The sequence below is a fragment of the Acomys minous genome, assembly GCF_964271855.1.
Source record: "Acomys minous genome assembly, chromosome: 9".
In the NCBI taxonomy this organism is placed as follows: Eukaryota; Metazoa; Chordata; class Mammalia; order Rodentia; family Muridae; genus Acomys; species Acomys minous.
Genome location: NC_140490.1, coordinates 95,747,025 through 95,768,497, shown reverse-complemented (window position 1 = coordinate 95,768,497; position 21,473 = coordinate 95,747,025). Strand labels below are relative to the sequence as shown.

General features: G+C 43.1%; 1 protein-coding gene across 4 annotated transcripts in view; it reads left to right on the top strand.

Moving 5' to 3' along the window:
* CFAP54 (cilia and flagella associated protein 54) overlaps nt 1-21,473 on the top strand; it is a 296,457-nt gene that overhangs the window by 239,249 nt on the left and 35,735 nt on the right. For all 4 annotated transcript variants that reach the window (XM_084796148.1, XM_084796147.1, XM_084796149.1 and 1 more), the window contains 3 exons: nt 2,748-2,921; nt 4,903-5,126; nt 12,274-12,444. In XM_084796148.1, coding sequence (XP_084652274.1) covers nt 2,748-2,921; nt 4,903-5,126; nt 12,274-12,444 — 569 coding nt within the window. The remainder of the gene's footprint in view (nt 1-2,747; nt 2,922-4,902; nt 5,127-12,273; nt 12,445-21,473) is intronic.

Sequence of the window (21,473 nt, the reverse complement as noted above, 5' to 3'; positions counted from 1 at the left end):
CCTGTAAAATGACCACACCAGTTAATATGTGGATGGAGAAAATTTTCACTAGTCCTAATCGCTATATATGAAGATCTATAAGTAACCAGTGGATGCTGAGTGGGGGAGGAAATTGGTTTTCTCTAGAGACAAGCTTCCTGATAGGCTATCCAGTCCTAAATTGTCATCCCCAAACACCTGTGCATACAGAAAGGCAGCATTAAGTTGTGTGTGTGTATATATAAATTATAGAATCATAAATCTGAGAGGCAAGTGTGGGGGCCATGGAGGAGTTGGAGGGAGGGAGGGAGGGAGGGAGGGAGGGAGGGAAGGAAGGGCATGTCAGTACAGTAAACTCATACATGAAGCTCTCAAAAATAATTTTTAAAAGATTTTATCTCTACAGATTTCAAAAGATAATACTTTTTAAAAAGTTAAATTACTAGTGATTAACAAAAGTTGTTAATAGAGAACTCATCAAAAGCTATGGGCAAATATGACAGGAGAGCATGCCGTCTATACATCTTTTAGAGATGACATGTACATTTAATGAAGCTTCAGTAACTATTTTAACAAATTTCATTTTGGTGGTAGTTGATAAAGATGGTAAAATTTATCCAAAAGAGCAAAGGGCAATATTCTTTTAAAAATACCAGAAAATGAACTCCTACATTTACTTCCCAGTGATTTATACACTTAAGTATTAAATATGTTCAAATACTCATGGCAGTTTTGTTTAAAACAGCAAAATAAAAACAAAGCAAAATACAGGGGCTAGGAAGATGGATCAGTGCTTAAAAGCACCCACATGGTAGCTCACGGCCATCTGTAACTCCAGCTACAGGGAATTCAGTAATCTCTTCTGACCTCCATGAGTACCAGACATTCACATGTTGTGCATAATACATGCAAAGTAACACTCAGGCACACAAAATAAAAATGAATAAATATTTAAAACCTAAAAATATGATCAGAAAGAACCCACATGTCTATCACCAATAGATTATATAAATCATGTTGTATTTATTTAATGGAATATTATAAGCAATGAAAAGAATCAATGAACTATACCTATAAACAGCTTGGATAAAACTTGAAAGTATAATGTCTAGTGAAAAAAATTATGGTACGGTAATGTAATTTTTCTCCAAACATAGTTTCAAAAAATTATAAAGAAAAATACATTTTTATGAGAGTTGTGTGGTTCCTAGTACGAAAGTTTGGCTAAAGATTACTTGTGGCCAATGGCTTCAGACAGAGACAGGAAAATGGGTTTAAGAAAGGATTATTTCAAGGTACCCTAAAAGCACTCAGGCAGTATTTTGTTTTCTAAGGTGAGTGGTAAGTGTTTAGATAGCTTGTCAGTCAGTCAGAGAGGCCTCGTCCATACGGTAAGTGCATGGAAATTCAATTTAAAACATGCCTAGGTGGTAGCACACACCATTAATCCCAGCATTAGGCAGGCAGAGGCAGACATGTCTTTGTGAGTTCAAGGCCAGCCTCGTCTACAAAGTGAGTCCAGGACAACCAGAGATGTTACACAGAGAAACTGTCTCAAAAACAAAAAAAGTTTACAGTCCAGATGAGACTTGACAGGCTGAGGTCACATGATAGAGGAGGAGGGCTCCCCTTTCTAAAGACTAGGGAGGGAGGGAGGGAGGGTGGGACTGGGAGGCAACAAGGAAGGGAGCTACAAATAAAAAATAAAACATGCCTGGACCACTACCCACAGAAGACCCCAAGCATCTCCATTTCTTTCATCCCCAGAGACAACTACTGTTCCCTGATCAAATCTCATATGTACATGTTGTTAGCACATACACGACATAAGGAACATACATGCCCTGGAATGTGCATCAGTGGTACCGTGCTATTCTGTTGCAAAACTGTGGGGCACATCTTTGCACAAGACTCTAGCATGCACGAGTGTCTTCATTTGCCATTTTGTTAGATCCTGCCCTATTCTCTGGCGGGCTGTTGCACTTGGGGGTAAGTGTATGCACACTCCATTGTCTTCAAGTTGTCACTAATACTCACTATAGTCAGTTAGCACTGTGGCAATTCCTAAGGCATGGAAAAGGATATTTCATCTTGAATTTGGATTTACCTGATTTTTAGTGGTACTAAAATTTTCCATCCTTTATGGCCTACCAGTTACTTGTTGAAATTCTTTGCTCACCTCTCCCACGAACTGCTTATTGAAACTGGGCTGTTTGACTTTTTATAAATTGGTTTGTACCAAGTTTTTAGATGTTACATAAAAAAGAGGAAGTGCTGTGGCCGTAGCTCACTGGCGGAGCATACCCATAGCGTGCACAAAGCTCTAGGCTCAGTTCTCAGAACCATAAAGAAATAAACAAAATAATTTGGGAGCTGGAGAGATGCCTGCCTTAGCAGTCGGGAGCACTTGGTGTGCTTGCAGAGAACCTGGGTTCAGTTTCCAGCACCCACACGGCTGCTCATAACCACTCAAAACTCCAGCCCAGCAGATCTGACGTAGATGCAGACAAAACACTCATACACATATTTTATTTTAAAAAGCAAGCAGCAGCAATACATGCGCTAAATTCCACGCCCTCCCCACGCCCTAGTCTGTTTCTTTCAGCATTGTGTTTGGTGCCTTTGTGATATACATTTTTAAAGATTGATTATCTGCTCACACAATAGCCTTTCCTTTATAAGTTGTCTTTCTCCCCCTCTGACTCCATGCATAGAGTTATTTTAAGAAAACCATAGCATTTCATTGTTACTGTTTGTTTTGCTTTCAGAAAACTACCAAGTTGCTTTCCAGACTTACAGTTCATTTTTTAACCCAAATGATGACATTTATGACAACGTAGACTGCAAAAGGAAGACTCAGACCAAAGGCGACATTTCGTGGGTCCTTCTCATTCGCTACTACATCCACCTACAGAGAATTAACAACTTGAGCAAGCTGCTAGGTGGGTCTCCAGGCGTTAAGAAAACTGTATTACTTTCCTTTTCCTACTTAGGTCACATCTTTATTAAGACTGTAGAGCAATTCTGATGGCTGAGCGAAGGGTCATCAAAAGATGGGGTTTCAGGGACGTGAGCCCGTACAGTACGGGGACCTTCGACCGGAATAACATTTCAATGTAATTGATGTCTGCAAAGATTCAACACATCTTATTTCATAGATTTAAAAACATCCTGACTGAAAAGTATCTGGTGAATTCGCCAGATTGCCAAAGTGGTCCTTGGAGCAAAAGAGGTAAAAACCAGGGACCACAGAATGACAGCTTTACAAAACGAATAAGATAGAATTTGGCTTTAGGGTGTGTTCTACTATCTAGCAAGTAAAGGAGACAGAATGTACGACTTTGGATAGGACATTTAATTATCATTTAAAAAAGTACCACATGTCTTAGTTTGGGTTCTATTGCTGTTTTAAAACACCAAGACCAAAAGCAACTCTAGGAGGAAAGGATTTATTCCAGAGGACAACTCTCAGGCCACACTCTGTTGCTGATGGAAGTCAGGACAGGATCTCAAGGCAAGATATCAGGGCAGGATGTCAGGGCAGGGTCTCAGGGCAAGGGTCTCAAGGCAGGATCTCAGGGCAGGGTCTCAAGACAGGATCTCAGGGCAGGGTCTCAAGACAGGATCTCAGGGCAGGGTCTCAGGGCAGGATCTCAAGGCAGGATCCTGGAGGCCAGAACTGATGCAGAGGTCATGGACAAGTGCTGCTTACTGGTTTACACCTCAAGGTTTTACTCAGCCTGCTTCTTTATAGTACCCAGGAGGACAACCTGCTCAGGATTGGCACCTCCATATCTTTCATCAATTAAGAAAATACCACATTGGCTGAGGCCAGTCTAGTGGGGGAATTTTCTCAGTTGTTCCCTCTTCCCAAATGACTTCACCTTGTGTCAAGCCAGCACACCATGTAAAGAATTTATAGAAAAACTGCTAACATCTGCTGACACCAGCCCTTTACCATGATTATTTTGACATTATTAGTATTTTACTGTGCCTTATCGGTATCCTTGAAGTTAGTAATCTAGTGTTGTTTATGAGTGCGGTCAAGAAAGACTGTCTGGTCCACACCATGTCCAAAAATTGAGAGGTCATCAGGGTAGGCAACAAGGGTCACAGAGTGGTTGAGCACAGTCATCGGATATTAGCAAGCGGCTAAGCAATCCCTGGGGGAAGGTTTCAGGGTGGAAAGGTGACTGCTGTGGTCTGCAGTGATGGAAACTCATTCAGAAGGGAAGGATGTAGGCTTGAGCCCAACAGCCAGCCCTGAGGATGTCCTGCCACTGCAGTGACCAGCTTGCCTCCGAAAGCAGAGGCTGGCACTTTCCACAAAAGCATTCACCTCTCTGCTCTTATGCTCTGGGTCTTCTTAGGGTTCCGTCCATTCTGTAAACACAACCTACGCCAAGGCTCCCCACAACCTAGCAGTGACCTTAGCTAATAGGGTAGCCGAGGTAGAGAAGCTGGCTTGATTGAGATCATCCTTCCTGGCTTGGTTTGTTTGTTTGTTTGTTGTCCACAGGACTGTCCCATTCATGTATGTGCCCTTCTAAATCTCCTTTTTTCTTGGCGCCAGTTTTCCTAACCATCCACAAAGGTCATTGAGATCCCTGTTTCAGAAGAATACCCCCCATTCAAATCTCCACTTGCAGGGCCTATGTGGTAGGAACCCAAAATAAGACAAGTAGACAGACTAGATGGTGTAGTTGTTAACAGTTACAACCAGAAACAATATCCTTGTGTACCTGTGACATGTCCCTTGAAGCCCGTGGCAATCAGTAACCCATTAGTATGTAACTCCTACAGAGCATGGTAGTGGCCGGACATTAACTGGTTGCTCTGCCATAGCAGGCAGTGAGTGAGTGCCGAGACTGAGACCACTCTGTCACAAACACAAGCCTGAATAATGACCTTTTTTGTTCTAAGCATCTGCAACTCCTGTGTCGGGGATTTCTTTGCCTGATGATATGCTCTTCACATCCCTGTACAACTCTGAACTGATCTTGCGCCAGAAAGAAATACATCATTTCCTGAAACGATTCTTACAGCTCTACTCCTCCTCGTGCATTGATGGGTTTCCAAAGGAGCTTCTTCAAAGTTTGGAAAACTTCGCTCCGCTAGAAAAAATCCTGTTTGAGTCACTGAGCAAGGTAAGCTTCTGAAACCGTTGTCTTAGATCACCCTCCTTCTATCACAGAGAGGAGTCAGCCTTCAAGTGGCACAGAGGTTTCTAATTTACCCAGAGTTCCTAGCAGGCTCAGAGGGAGGTCAACCAAGATACCTGGAGTTTCAGGATGATTCCCACCTCAAGTCTTCTTTCTTGTCATCTCCATTGGCCTTGGAAATGCCCCAGTGCAAATATCTTTCAGGTGGCCCATTTTGCTAAGATCTGATGCAAAATCCAGCATCATCACATTGCCACACCCTAGTCTGAGTCTTTCTAAGTCCACACTGGGTTCTTTGTTTTAAACATGTGAAAGGTTCATTGTACTTTTCACAACTATTAATGTTAATAGAAGTAAAAAAAGATTTAGATGAATTAAGAGTTGGGAAACTTGTTATTCGGGAAAGTTATATTAAATTCAATGGATTCTTACAAAATGTGTAATAAAAAAACCTTAGCAATTTCCATTGACATGACACAGAAAGATGACTTTCTGGGGTTCTAAGAGTTGGCTTTTAAAGCCATCACAGTTTGAGTAATGTGAACAGTTAAATAAACCACTGCAATGAAGGAGTTTGATTACACTGAGAAAGTCATTTCAAAATTAAGAATATGAGCCTGAAACATTTGTTGAAGTCCTACTATGTACCAAAGCGACTGAGTTGGCCGAGACAGACGATGTAGAAAAGCAGACCTCCTGTGGGTGCAGTTTTGATCTAGTGGTAGAGAAACAACAGATCTCAAGTTTGACCAAAGGGAAGTTAGATTACTTCAGAAGATCTTTCTAAGAGACATTGCAAGGAAATCATGAAGGTTAAAATGGATTATTGATGGTTTTACTCTGAAATTGCTAAAGGAAACAGTGTGGGGAACACTTGATGGTTTAAGTATAAGGAGGACGCTTTTCATCAAGACTCCAATAGCACAGGAGAGAGAGCAGGAACTGACAGATGGGATCACATGAAATAAAAAAGTTTCTAGGGGGTGAGGAGATGGCTCAGTGGCTATATAAACCTGAGGACCTGAGTTCACATCCTGAGCACCCATGCAAACAGCTACACACTGTGGCTCTTCACTGGGTTGAGTGGATTAAGATAAGTAGATGCCAAAAGCTTGCTGGCCAGCCAGTCTAGCCAAAAAGGTATTGAGAATGATATAGGAACACACTAAAGTTGACCTCACACTTCTACAAGCACACATACAAACAAGTGCATTCACACACATACGTACACACACACACACACACACACACACACACACACACACACACACACATGCACACACAGAGCTTCTGCACAACAAAAAAACTGTTAAAAGAGTGAAAGACAGCTTGCTGGATGGGAGAAAAACCTCTTTTCAACTATACTTCAGAGAAGGGGTGAATATTCAGAAAATCTACAGAACAGCAAAAACCAAGCACTAAAATCAAAACCGTCAATCAATAATTGGGTCAATGGACTGGAAAGACAGTTTTCAAAAGAAGAAGTATGAATGACCGATAAATACATTTTTAAAGTGTTACATATCCTTAGCCATCAGAGAAGTGCACATTAAAATTGCCTTGGGATTCCATATCACGGTAACCAGAACAGCTTCCTTTAAGGAAACAAATGAGCCACAAATGGTAATTGGAGTGTGGGGAAAGAGTAACCCCTTGTCTACTATTGGTAGTGTAAAATAGAGCAAAACCACTATGGAAATCAGTGTGTAAGCTTCTTTAAAAAAAAAAAACTAAAATAGAACTACTACATGATCCCTCTATGCCAGTCCTAGGTATATAACCAAGGTACTTTACATCCTGTTGCAGCAATATCTGCAATCCACATTCATTGCTTCTCTTTTCATGGCCGAGAGAGTGTGGAATCAGTCCAGATACCTATCACCTGATAAATACTTAAGTGTATACACAATGGAATTTTATTTAGCTATAAAAAAAATAATGCAGTTATGAATTTACAGGAAAATAAAATGGTGCTGGAAAAACTATAGGACCAAGTGAGGTAATCAAGGCTCAGAAAGGCACGTGCTGTGTTTTCTCTCTTACATGTAGCTCCTGGCCTCCAATGGTGACTCTGTGTATCTACATGGGTGGAGATGTGGGTAAGGTCCAGGGGACTAGAGATGATCCCGAGACGCAGGGAGGGAGACACGGGCTGAAGGGGTGAGGAAGATAATAGAACACGTGGGATACTGAAGTGGAAAGGAGAATACTGGGGGACAAAGGGTGTGGCAGGAGAAACGGGAGCAGGGAAGTGGGATGGGGTGAGGTTGAGGGAAGACCATGTGTGTGAGAATACCGTGAGGGAACCTGCTACTTTATAGGCTATTGTAAAAATGAAAAATAAAATCATCTTCTAACAAGACAGAGCAATACAAAAGTAAAACAACCTGTGTACGTTATCCTTGCTGTTAGTTTTGTGTAGCACTGACTGGCAGAGGAGAGGGGGAAAGGGATCTCTAAAAGAGAAGCAGTGAAGTAATGGACCGTATGCCCACAAGAGTGGGAAGGAAGATACGGCTGTGAAAGACACTGCTTAAGAAAAAAAAATGGCACACTGAAACAGAGCATCATGGTCCTTTGGAGCTGGAAGACAAAGGGTCCATGGGAAGCCTGTGGTCCTTAGAGCTCAGTGACACCATCAGCAGGTGCACGGGAGCTGGAGGAGGAGTGCCTTGTGGAGGAGGCTGACCCACTGTGCTCTGTAGATGGAAGGTCTGAGATTCTGGCAGAAAACTCAAGGGGCCATTGAACCCACAAGTTTATGAGTCCATGTTTATGAAATGAATAAATCATGTCACTTGCACAGAGTCTTCAAAATTAGGGGGGGGAGTCCTCACTTATTCTGAATTAATCCTATCTCTGAACCTTGCCATTCAGCCCTTTAGTGTTTACAATGACAGGCTTCCATAAACCAGCCACGGCCATGCTTCTGTTGCCAGCCTTGCCAGGGATGTGACCTGAAACCACAGCTCTTTCCAGAACAGGAACTTTCACCCATCTTATCCTACCAGAATGGAGCATCTCTGTGTCTGGATACAACGTTAAAAACTTAAAAGAAGCCAGGTGCTGCGCTGCGGCGCACGCCTGTAATCCCAGCTCTCAGGGCAGCAGAGGCAGGTGGATCTCTGTGAGTTCGAGGCCAGCCTGGTCTGCAAAGTGAGTTCCAGGACAGCCAGGGCTACACAGAGAAACCCTTGGGGGGGGGGGACTTAATAGAACACTTGGGAATTCTCCTGCCTTTTTATTCCAAAGAGTTAGTTGTTTGTTTTGTTTCAATAAATTGTGGCCTTAGACGTGATATTCCATGTGTAGTGGGGTATTCCTGTAACCCCAACATTCAGGAGGCTAAGAAGTAAAGATTGTAAACTGTAGGCCAACCTGCACTGCCTAGGGAGACACTGTGAATTTACAGCATAGGTTATATATTAACAGAAAACATTTAAATAATAAAACAAGGAAACAGCCATTCAGGAATGTTTAAGAACTCTGTTAAAGAGCCACGTACGCTGACTTATATCGGTAACCTAGCACTAGGTAGGCTAAGCCTGGGTTATCTGGTGCACCTCTTAGGCTGCACAGTGCAACCCACCTCAACACAACAACAAACAACTGAAGCTGAAATCGGATCAAGCAGAAATGTGCATGTCCCAAATATTTCCCCCTGAATTCAGTCAGGTAACTTTCTCCCAGCAGAGGAGTGAGAAGGACGGGTAGACCAGTAGGCTCTCCCACAATCGCACATAGCATGGGAGAAAATTTGATAGACTCTGACTCACTTCTTTGGAACTGAGACTCCCTTGGGGATTACTGCACATGTCTCAAACACCTTGGAGTTTTTGTTGGTTTGGTTTGTTTTAGCTGTTGGAGTTTTTTTTCCCTGACCTGGAATTTACTCTGTATCTCAGGCTTGCTTGAAACTCACAAGAGTCCTCCTTCCTCAGTCTGCACGTGATAATATCGTAGGTTTTAGCCATCCTACCTGGTTATACCTTGACTCTGGAGGGAGAGGACAGGGGCTGGACTTGAGGTCCGAGAACAGTGTCATCGGAGTTCCACTCTTGTGGGCGCTGAACAAGACCTTGGAAACTAATGTGCATGCCTAATGTGCATGCCTGAAAGTTTCGCTGGCCCAAGTTTTCTCGTATGAATGGCTACCCAAAGTCGCATGACCTAATTCTGAGGCTGGTGTTTCACAGGTAGCATTTCAAATGCGATCTGCAGCCTTCTGTTATTTCTCACGGCGGCGGCGTTATGGTGGATTTTGTTTCACCTGTGTACTCTTATTTTTATATAATGAGTGAAACACTATCCCAGGGTAATCAGCTCTGAGATCACTGTCGCTCGCCTGACAGGTGCGAGGTACCTAATCATGTGTTCGCTTCACTGGGGTAGGTAACTAACAAGCATGAAGCCTTTGGGGATTTTTTTGATATAATCTCCAAGCTTGGCTGATTTTTATAATAACATTTTGGAGCCTTTAATCACTCGGGAGGCTACTTCAATCAAACTGTTTCCTTACTTGGGTACTTCAGCCTGTGTTTCCCCCCACCAAGAAGTAGGTAGGTTTCCATAACAATCACTGCCGCATGTTATGTTGTGTTGTGTTGAATCTATTGGAGCTTTGCAATGGGAAACAGAGGCACCAAACAAATCGAATTAGAGATACCAAATAGACGATGATTAAAATCACGCACAGTGATGAGTTGTGCATGCTTATGGACTGAGTGCCCATGCAGCCTGTGCAGATCCAAATACTGGATCAGCTGGAATGAGTTGGTTTTGATAGGATGATAGGGTCTGTTATCCCATTCCTTTTAAAGGATTAAGAAAACATAGAAAGTATCTGGTGTCTAAGTCACCATTCTATATATGTGTGAAGTATATAGGTGTATTCTATATTTTATTATATAGAATATATATGTATTTATGTGTGTATATTTAATATGTACTAACATATACATATATTAAATATGTATATAATTGTTCTCATCAGCAACTAGATACTATAGTGTTTTAAATATATTGGGAAATGCATGTTTTCATATTAACTAAGTGTGTATGCTCAGGGATATGTATTTGTGGGTGTGTACATATGTGTACTGCATAGGGAAACCAGAGGACAACCACAGATGTCGTTCTCTGAGAGCTACCCACCTTGATTTTAGAGACAGGATCTCTCACTGGCCTGGCACTTAGAAGTCAGTGAATCCTGGGCATCCAGCTGCCCCCAACCCCCGGCACTGATCCTACAGGCACACCCACTGTGCTCAGCTTTCTCACATGGCCTGAGGATTGAGCTCAAGTCCTTCTGCTGGAGAGGCAAGCCCTGATGACGCTCACCACTGCAGTTTGACAGTAGTGTCTATTATCATTGTTCTAATGATCGACGCATGTGTTGAACTAAAAAGTAACTGATTTTTATTTTCGTTCCCTGACCTGGTTGGAAGTATGAATTACTTTTCAGAACCTAGGAAATAATAATAATTGCCAGAATACCATTAATTAGAATAATCATTATGAGAGTAATTAATAATTGTCAGAGCCTAGGAAAACTCCTCATATTAGAAACTTAATTTTGCCAGGTGGTGGTGGTGGCAGCAGCAGCCGTGGCAGCGATGGGCACTTTTAACCCCAGCACTCGGAAGGCAGAAGCAGGCAGATCTCTGAGTTCAAGGCCAGCCTGGTCTACAGAAGGAGTTCCAGGACAGCCAGGGTTACACAGGAAAGCCCTGTCTCCAAAGAAATAATAATAATAAACCAAAAGGAAAGAAAGAAAGAAATTCAATTTTAAAGCGATTCTTTACCCCGTCTCTGTTATGAACTGCCGGGTGTGAATCCAGCTCATATGAATTGCTCTTCATTATGCGGAGGTTCTTTGGGCTTTTGTTTGTTTTGATAGTTTCTAGATCATTCTGGAAAGTTCCCTATTTAGTATTACCTTTCAGTCAAGACGTCTTTCTCCTTTTCTCAGGGGACAGCTTGAAAGGTCAAGGGTCTTTTCCACTTCTGCTTGGGTTTTGAAGCCTTGCAGTCCCAGTCAGAGCCTGATTAAGTGGGGGCATAATGAGAGGAGAAGAGGCATCCAGAGTTCTGGTGGTGGTGTGTCTTCCTTGTCAGCAGCCCCGCTGAGAAGCCTTGGCTGTCAGGAACCCAGAGCAGGGAAACTTTTCTAGTTACTGAGTTGTGGCCTTGGGAGCAAGAAGAAGTTAACTTTGAAAATAATTTACCTCCCATTCTTTTCAGACCTGAGGTACCGCTATGTATATTGCTTTCCCCATGGCTGGCCAGTTGTTTCGCTGATGAACATCAGCACCCTGTGCCCTTTAGTTACCTCAGCAACTCTTTCCCCAGTGAAGCTCTCAGCTCCTCTTCCCGTCTGTGTTCCTGGCCCAGCAACCACATTTCCTGAAATAAACTAGGCCTAGATCCCACTGAGGGCTTGAACTTACAAATCAGTCCCATGCATTTAAAGAAGGAAGGAGAGAGAATTGGACTTAAGCCTTTCAGGGAATAATAAGTGTCTCATTTTGTAATGGTGTCACCAATGAACAAGACCATAAGTGTTATGGGTACCTACTCTGCAAGTAGCAAGTGCTAACCAGTTGTGTCACTGGAGCTGAAAGCACATATTTTCTCACCATTATGTCAAGCAGAAACAATGTAATAGATATTTCTTAGCAACAAATTTCAGGGTATGCCCCCGCCCTACGGCCACCACCCTGAAAGCTTTACTGAAGTAGAAGACATCTGTTGAGTCCACAAGGTTTTAAATATTTATTCATTATATGAGAATTTATTCTATGGCAATCTAGGGGCAGTTTCAAGGTCTACTTTCATAAAATAAACTGAGACAACTCCCAGAATTTTTGTTTTGTTTTGTTTTGTTTTGAGACAGGGTTTCTCTGTATAGCCTTGGCTGTCTTGGACTCGCTTTGTAGACCAGGCTGGCCTCAAACTCACAGCGATCCACCTGCCTCTGCCTCTTGAGTTCTGAGATGAAAGGCATGTGCCTACCATGCCCGGCAACCCCCAGAATTTTTTTAATGCAGCAGAATGTCATTGCTTTGAATATTGAATGAGCTCACCATTGGCAACTACACTGACATGGCTTCTCGTTGTTTCTGTTCCCTAGATTCATCGGGACAGCTCCGTGCAGTCTGATTTGTCTTCGAAACTCCCTGGCACCCCATCTTACACCGATCTCACGTCAGAAATGGCTGTGCAAGCTTTAAACAAAGAACTTTGCTTCCAGTGGTATATCCCTCCCCTGGACAAGCCTCCGAGCACAGCCACAGAACCTATGGTACACAAGACCCCGAGTTAACTATTCTGCTGGGAGATAAGGCTCGCAGTGTTCTCACAGAGGCAGGAATGAGGCTCACTCCCTTAAAGACCGAGATGGAGCAGTGATTCAGATTCCAGGGCAGTCTTGAAAATGGGTCAGGCTTTGCAGAATGGAACCGTTGGTCAATGTAACCGTTTTTTATGGCGAGGCCTTCCAGTGTAGAACTCCTCTGATGGCTCCCTCTAAGAAGAGCCTCAGGCATTTTCCCATTGAGTACCAGCCTAAGGGGCTTTCCTCCTCTGGCATTTTCGTTTGCTTTTTGTCTCCTGCATTGGTATCCTTTTGCACTCTCCAGCACAGAAGCTTTGTCGCCTCCAGCGGCGCCCCTGGTAGCTTCTGCCCCTCCTTGACTCACGTGACCCCTGTCAAATCAGAAACCTCATAGGCCCACCCTTTCCTGTTTCCACCCTCCCTCTCCCTTAGGCTACAAGCCTGTTAACATTGGGCCAGTTATACAGATTTTCCTATTCAGGCAGAAAGATAGATTTACCATACCACTTCCAGATATAATTAAAGCCTCGTCTTACCCTTGAGAGGCAAAACTCATCCCTTGTTATCTGCAGGTGATTGGTTCCAGGATTTTCCAAAGACACAAAAATCCATGGATGCTCAAGAATCTTTTTTTTAAATGACATCTTTGCATATGACTTACATACATCCTTGTGTGTACTTTCAAATGTTTCTGCATTACATACAACATGGAACACAATGGAAATGTATGCGTTGTTTCTACGCTGTGTTATGTAGAGAGTAATGACATGACAGGGTCCCTGCATGTTCAGCAGATGCAACAAAGACATATTTTCTGTCTGTAACTGGTTGAATCTGTGACTGTAGAACCCATGACTATGCAGGGCTGTCCATACCATCTGTGCCCCCACCCCCACCCTCCCACCCACCCCTGCCTCCCAGTTTGAAATCCTTGCCAGACATTCCATCTAACTTTTAAAATAGTATATCATGTCTCTCAGGAAATTTACTATAGTAGTTTTCAAATTGTGGTTCCCTAAACATTAATAGGTTAGAGAGTCAATACAGTATGTCATAAGTAGCACTGTGTGTGTGTGTGTGTGTGTGTGTGTGTGTGTGTGTGTGTCCCTCAAGTGCATGAACAGAGACCAGAAAATGGCACCAAGTATCTTCCTCTATTGACCTGGCCAGTGAGCTCCTGAATCTACCTATCCCTGCTCCTCTGACAGTGGGGCTTTGGGCACCTGTAGCCATGCCAGGAGTTTTACGAATATACTGGGTGTTTACACCTGGGGCCTCACTCTCCTTCCTACTGAGACATCTCTCCATCTCACGAGTAGCACCTCTTAAAAGGAAATAAGACATAGGCCAAAAAAGCCACCATCACATATAAGAAAAATAAGGTGTTGTGAGAATTTTGTTGCATGGTACATGTTGTTAAAGACAAAATTTCATAGATGAATCGATGGTCATATGTCAGAATGTATTTAGTTGCAGGAAACGCAACCAAATAGGCAAAAGATGGAGGGGCTGGAAGGATTTATAGTTGACAAAGAGAATGTTCATCTAAAGCAATAGTCTTTTAAAATTAAGTGTGTGTTCATGTCACCAGATTGTAGAACCACTATATCATGTCAGTTACTGGGAGGTGCAGGATGGTCTGGATGTCCTTGTGTTGGTGTCAGGTGACAGAAACCTTCCTCTGGGAATTGGATGCTGAGCCTTCATCTCTGGCATCATTGGGGTAACAAGGCATTGTCCAGAAACAGCCACATCTGACAGCAAACAAGGGCTTCAGGAGCTGCTGACAGGAGGCCACACACTGAGTCTCAACCAACAAATTGTCATTTAAGGCGGATACTTTTTCTCAAGGCACAAGAAAACAGGCAGACCATAGTTTCCCCTTTCTCTTACCTTGGGTCCATTTTTCCTTCTTTAACAGTGAACAAGTGTGCATAATATGTATCTGTTTCACAACAAAAGATACAGTGGCTGTCAAAAAAAATCACAAAGACACATTTTCTTGGATAATCTTCTCAGATTCCAAATTCTTACCTTTTTCGAAGATACTTCTGACAGTTGTTGATTAATTTAGACATCATCCACCCACTCAGCAAACCTTAGATCAGGGGTTCTCAACCTGGGTCACAAGCCCCAAAAGACCATTGGAAAATAGATGTTTACATTGCGATTCATAAAAGTAGCAAAATTACAGCTCTGAAGTAGTATCAAAAATAATGTTATGGTTGGGGGCAGTCACCACAACATGAGGAACTCTATTAAAGGGTCGGTTGCAGCATTAGAAAGGCTGAAAGCCACTGGGATAGATGGCAGCCACAGTGAGCACTGTGCAGGGTAGGGTGCACCGATGCCATTTTGTTTCCATTATCTTGACAGGAACTATATGAGGTAGGTGAGGTCCCTAATCCCATTTCACAGGGAGGAAGACTGAGACCAAGAGTGGGGGACTGCCAGGTGGCAAGAACACAGGCTGGAGCCATCTGACTGTAGAGTGTATCTGCCTGAGCAAGCAAGGTACCACACTTAGTCCTTGGGTGGTGTCTGCGGGCACTCTAGGTCTCAGGCAGGATGCATGAAATCTCACATCTGATTTAGCACTTCAGATGTCGCAGGGACTATAAAGGCCATTTGCATGCCATGGTAACTGCATGTCACACCATCCTTTTCCATTTATTGACTACTTAGAAGCAGAAATGCCAGTTGGAAGCAAGGATGCTGGGGCTAGTAGAATAGAAATCCCAGATAAGAAGTTGGGGGCAGGGTGGATTGTTTGTTTGTTTGTTTTAAGATTTCAAAGAGATGCATTTCTCTAGGTGATGAACTTTGGAGCTAGGTTCAAGTTTGTAACTTAAAAAAATCTTAACTTCCTAAATACAGGAAGAAGAAATCAGACTATCCTATCTTTAAAAAAAAATCTTTAGTAGAACATAACAGAACCACATGAAAGAAAGTAACCTTATTAGATCGTTGTTACAAAATAAGTAACTATCAAACAATTTTAGAGACAGGGAGTAAGTGGCCACTAGAGACAAAAATCTAAGGAACTGCACAGATACTTGTTTTACAGACCACAGTGAAAAACTGCTGCTTTCAGCCAGACATGGCACCATAGCTCAGCAATAAAAAACATGCACCCAGAGCCAAAGGCTTGATGACTTAGATTTGTCTCAAGATGATGCCAGAGAGCCTAGACCTTTAACCCGCCTCATGGCCCTACTTTCTGGTCCCAGATGAGCTCTCAATTGCGTTTATAAGGCGGTGAGCTTCAAGGTGTGCATTCAATATGAATGACAAGTGAAAAAAAGGTGTGTTGGTTAGTTTACTGTCAAGTTGATACAAGCTAGAATCCTTTTGGAAGAGGGAATGTCAATTGAGGAATTGCGATTGGCCTGTAGGCAAGTCTGAGGGCGGGAGCTCTTCTTAATGAATGATTTGTGAGGTGAGCCCAGCTAACCGGGGCTGGTGCCACTGTGGCTGGATGGTTCTGAGGGTATCTAAGAAAGCACAGTTGAGCAAGCCGCAGGGAGCAAGCCATAAGCAGTACTGTTTCTTTTCTTTTCTTTTCTTTTCTTTTCTTTTCTTTTCTTCCTTCCTCCCTCTTTCTTTCTTTCTTTCTTTCTTTCTTTCTTTCTTTCTTATGAGACAGGGTTTCTCTATGTTATCTTGGCTGTCCCGGACTTGCTTTGTTGACCAGGCTGGCCTCGAACTCACAGAGATCCACCTGCCTCTGCCTCCCGAGTGCTGGGATTAAAGACATGAGCCACCACACCCGGCAAGCAGTACTCTTTCATGGCCTCTGTTTCAGTTCTTGTCTCCTAGTTCCCACTTGAGTTCCTGCCCAGGTTTTTCTCAATGACAGACTATGGTGTTAAAGTATGAGCCAAATAAGCCTTTTGTTCTCCAAGTTTCTTCTGGTCATGGTATTCGTCCTAGCAATAGAAAGCAAAGCAGGACCAGGGGATCAATAGCTAATCTTCCTATGGGCATTACAACTTACTGTGATCTTCTACATGGAATCCAAGGTTGTTATGTGACATGTGGCTAGACAGTCTAAGGCCTGGTACCTTGTGGCCGCACCACAGATGCAAACAGACAAGCAATGCCACATTTAGGAAGTCTGATGAGGCAAAACACTGAACGCTGAACAGGAAGTCTTCATCTGGCAAGTGAAAACACATCCTTGGATAGGAATGGACCCTCGAGATGTTTAATCAGTACAGGATTTGAGCCTTTTGGAGGCAAGAGATAGGAAACCGAGTTCCTTGCTGGAGGTCTTTATATCTTTAACAAGAGCTAGACTGTTCCTAGGCTGTGTGTTCAAGACCAGCTCAGTCTAACAGGATAGAAAGGTAAGAGCTAGGCTTCCCGTAGTTAGTGCCTGGAGTGTTACAGGTTTCATGTGATTGCCCAGGACTTCCCTCTCAGTTGCCTCTGGACTTGAAGTCTTAATTGAATGGTTAACTAGATCCTAGTCCTCCTGCAGATAGTTCCCAAAGCTACTAGGTGTATGGTATAAGCCAACCCCAAGTCATGGGAGGCACATCTACAGTTTACACACAAGGAGGCAGAGACATGGCTATTTAAACGACTGGGGAGGCCCAGCCAGACACGCTTGCTGGCCATACTCATCGCAACTGCATGTGTGTTTAGGACTGATGCCGTGATGTTCTGATCTCACACTGTCACCTATCCACTGACTTCAACGGTTCCTTTCAAGCAGGTGGAAAAGGCTTCGACCGTATAGGCAAGCTGCAGACAGGCGGTGACATGAAAAGGAGGAAAGCCATTGGCATAAATCTCAAGTGTTTATCTAAATACAAACTGTCCATTCACACACTTTAGGGAACTTCATTGGCCCTTAACAGACACGATGGGAAGGCCAGAGAGGTAATGATAGTAATTGCACAAATACTGAAGAGAAAAAAGAAAGAAAGAAAGAAAGAAAAAACCCTGCCCCAAGATAGTATTCCTGTTCTCAAAGATCTTAAATTCCACACCTGTAGTCAAGGGCAACACTCACAAAGCAAGAGCAAACAGCATAAGGCTGTGTGGCCTTGGCCAAATCTCTGGGGGAGATTTCATCATCTTATAAAAATATTTTCCCACACTTCACATAAGATATATAATTTAACACATCGGAAGCATTCCTTCACTGTCTGTGGGAAGCTTGCACTGTATGGAGAGGCCTGACCCTCTCTCTCCTCTTCTCCCTCCCCCGTCCTTTTCTTTTTATAGACTAGTTATTATAAGATTTTATTATCATACTGTGCTTCAGTGGGGTGATAGAAACATCTGTCAACTTGAACTTAGACTTTCTTATTTTAATTTAAGTGCCTTATTGATATATGTTTCTGATGTATATTGTCTCTTCAATATTATTAATCTTTTTTAATCAAAAGGTAATTTTTTAATTATTCAGGCTTTCAAATGCATAATGTCATACATGCATTCACAAATTGTCTTGAATTCTGTTTATATTTGCGCTGGCATTTTAAATTTTAGCAACAGTGGGGATAGAGAGATGCCTCAGTTGGCAAAGTGTTTGCTGTCCAGACACGAAGCCCTGAGTTGAGATCCCAAACACCCACGTACAAAACAAAATCCCCATGTGGTGACAAGCAGCCATGTAGCAGGATGTCTGGGCTTGCTGGCTAGGCAGTCTAGTCAAACTGGCACGTTGCGAGGTCAATGATAGACCCTGTCTTGACACAAAAACAAAACGAGGTGAGGAGTAACTGAGGAAGACATCCAGTGTCAACGTCTGCCTCCCACATGCATGTGCACATACAGCTGCATACCTGCATATTCATATTACATGAATAGTCAAATGAATATGCATGCATATACATCTTTACTCCATATAAAGACAGACAAACAGACAGACAGACAGACAGACATGCGTGCATGTGTGCACACCTGCACGCGCGCGCCCCCACACATACACAATTTTAATGAGGTACAGTTAACAGAGCATCAGTTCACCCATCTGAAGTATACAACCCACTGTTTTTGGTAGATTGCAGTTATTAATGCAATCAGTTTCCCCCCATATAAGACATTCAATAACTACTACTATCCATTCTCATCTCTTTATACTATCCCCGACTAGTTCTCTCCTGGCCCAATATCACAGGTAGTTGGTTTTTTTTGTTTTTTTTTTTACTTTCTGTCTCTATGTTTGCTTATTCTAAACAGTCACACATTGTTTCCTCCTATCTTAACTGGTTATTGTAGCAGGATATTTGATCACACTGTGAACCCCCAAGTTGTATCATTTACTGGAAAAAAAGCCATTTCTAGTTGTGGTGTGGCTCAGCCCTAGCACACCTTTAACCCAAGAGCTTTGTGTTTGAATATTGTAAACAGGATCAAATAAAGTCAACCATAGGTCAAGAGGCAGAGCAAGCAATCAGTAGACAGAGAGTGGACATAGGAAAAAACCACAGAGACTAAAAGGAAGTCAGGAGGATGGATAGAGAGATGCCCAGGAAGTAGAAGGGAGGGGCGCTCGGTTTGAGGGATTTTTGGGGCAGTGTTGTGGGGAAGGAGAGCCTCTTTTTTGGGATGTTGCCTAAGGAGGAAAGTCAACTGGGTTCTTTCGCTGCCTTTGTGAGCTAGCAGGCTTTTGCCCCAGCATCTAAGCTCCTGGGTCTTTATTGGTACAATCGAACGACTGAGATTTTTGTTAAGAAAAACAGATTATATACTCTTTAGCTAACATCTGTGAACACTCTCCGAGCTACACCAACCTCTAGATAAATACCACTTACTACCACCTTCTATCAGATCCTTGTTTTATTCCACATGTGTGTGAGGCCATGCAGCAGTTGTGTGTCTACATGTGACTTATTTTGCTTCACATTTGGCCTTCTCTGCTCACTCACATCCCCCAAGTGTCAGGATTACATTTTCATGCCTGTACGGAGTTTTATTTTGAATGCATTTGATCTACCCACTCATGTGTTGATGGACATGGGTCGATTCCACATCTTGGCTGTTGAGATGCTTTGCTACCCACCGGAGTGCAGCGATGGCTTTGATTGACTGATGCGCTCGCCTTTGGATGCATCCCCAGTGGGCAGTGAGGTCTTTTTCTGTGACTCTGGTTGCTCTGTGATCCTCTGTCCCACGTGTGTGATGAAATTCTACGGTGTGCCTCGGTCTCTCCCCCTCCACCCCCCCCCCCAATCTGTTCTGCTGGATGCCTAGGACACTCTTGTCACCCTACAGCATCACATTTTCAGTTCCTAGAGGTTTCATCTTTATCAAGTCCTGCCTCTGGCCATCTCAGTATAGTCCCGAATTTCTGTTATTCAGAAAGTGAACCTAATGGGTTCAGAGTTTATTTTTCTTATCCTTTCCCTCCCTGTTATCTATGAATTGAATTTAGTATTTCCTTTGGGGAAGGACAGATTCATCTTCTGCTTCAAATACTTCATTGCTTACTTAGCTGTGATAGTGTATTTTTGTCCTTAGTGTTTTTTTTTTTTTCATTGAGCAGCCCCGTGATCCTTCTTCACAGACAAACCATCTCTCACTCTTCGTCTTTTTTTATGGACCTGTCACCTCTCTCTCTGAAGGTTTGTTGTGCCCACTGATAATTTCCTCTGTTCCATCTTAGGTCTGTCTGACCCTCTGACTGCCTTTCTTCTCTTTAGTTTTGATTTCTGCCTTTCATTTCCTTTCCAGCAGACCTTTGGCTGTCTGACTATGTTTAGGGAGCCACTGAAAACACATGGTGCCTGGCTTATTGATATATAGAGTTGGTTATAAGGTAACTGGGGGGAAGAGCCAGCAGCTCGTTGGAGGGTGCCAAGATGCCAGTGTCTGTGAGTCTTTTTCTCTTTAACTGGCCAATGATCCCAGAGGGACTTTTGCTTTTGTGCTCTTGTGGTTGAATATGTGGATATCTCACATTCATAATACATTAACTCCAACATTCCTGCCAACACCTCAGCCCTATAGCTAAAGCCATGAATATAGATGTGGGTAGGGTTTACTGGGGAGCAGTGTCGTGGGAAATGTTGAATCGCCCCACTTGGACACAGGAAGAGCCCTGGTGTGAGCTGTTCTCACACTTCTATTTGCAATCCTACCTGAGCTTGCCTTCTCAGGGGCCTGACCTCTAATCCTGGAGTTTGTCACCATTCTAGGTCATGCTTGATATCGGCAATCACTGTGAAGACACTTGGAATACCCTCCCTCTCCTCTGTGTCTTTGAAATGCTCTCTGTTCTCCAAAGTGCTGCAATATGTCATCTCTTTCACTCCCTTTTCTTTCTGCCATTGCAAGTTTTTAAATGTAAAGATAGCCCTTTAGCCTTTACATTTCACTTGCATGGAAGCAGAGAGACATGTGTGTGCCTGACCAGTCAGTGTTGACGGGCTGCTCTAAGCTTCAGCGTTCCAATCTTAAAGAAAAGTGGGAGTCTGTGAATCGCACAGTGTGGGAGTCCATGACTGTTAGTGGATGTCACATTGCATGGAGAGGACTCTAGGAATTATCCAAATCCAAGCGACAGGGAACTGCCTGGGGCATGAGTCTTAAGCAGGCCTGTGATAGTGTGTGGAGTTGAGACGAAACCGAGAGGAGAGGAGAGCACTGTAAGTGGGTGTGTGCCAGCGGGCGTCCCCCCAGACGGGGGAGCTGTGCCTACTGAGAAGTAACAGGAAGCAGCTCTGTGTCCCCCACGCATCTGTGCTTCTTACAGAGGGCCTGAAAATGCTGAAACTTACATTTAACCGCAGCACAAAACATTACTCCAAGTAGCACTTATTTTCATGTAATTATATTTATGCATGTTTTTTCTAGGCAACGTGTTGTTTCTTGAGCTCACTGTATAGTCTAGGCTGACTTTGAACCCTTCAAACTCTTATGCCTCTGCATCCCACATTCCAGGATTCCAAGACTCTTTCGCCATAACCAAATTAACTTTGAACATCTCGTATTTCTCTTCAAAGTGAATTGAGAGGGGGGAAAACTCAAGTATTTCTTTT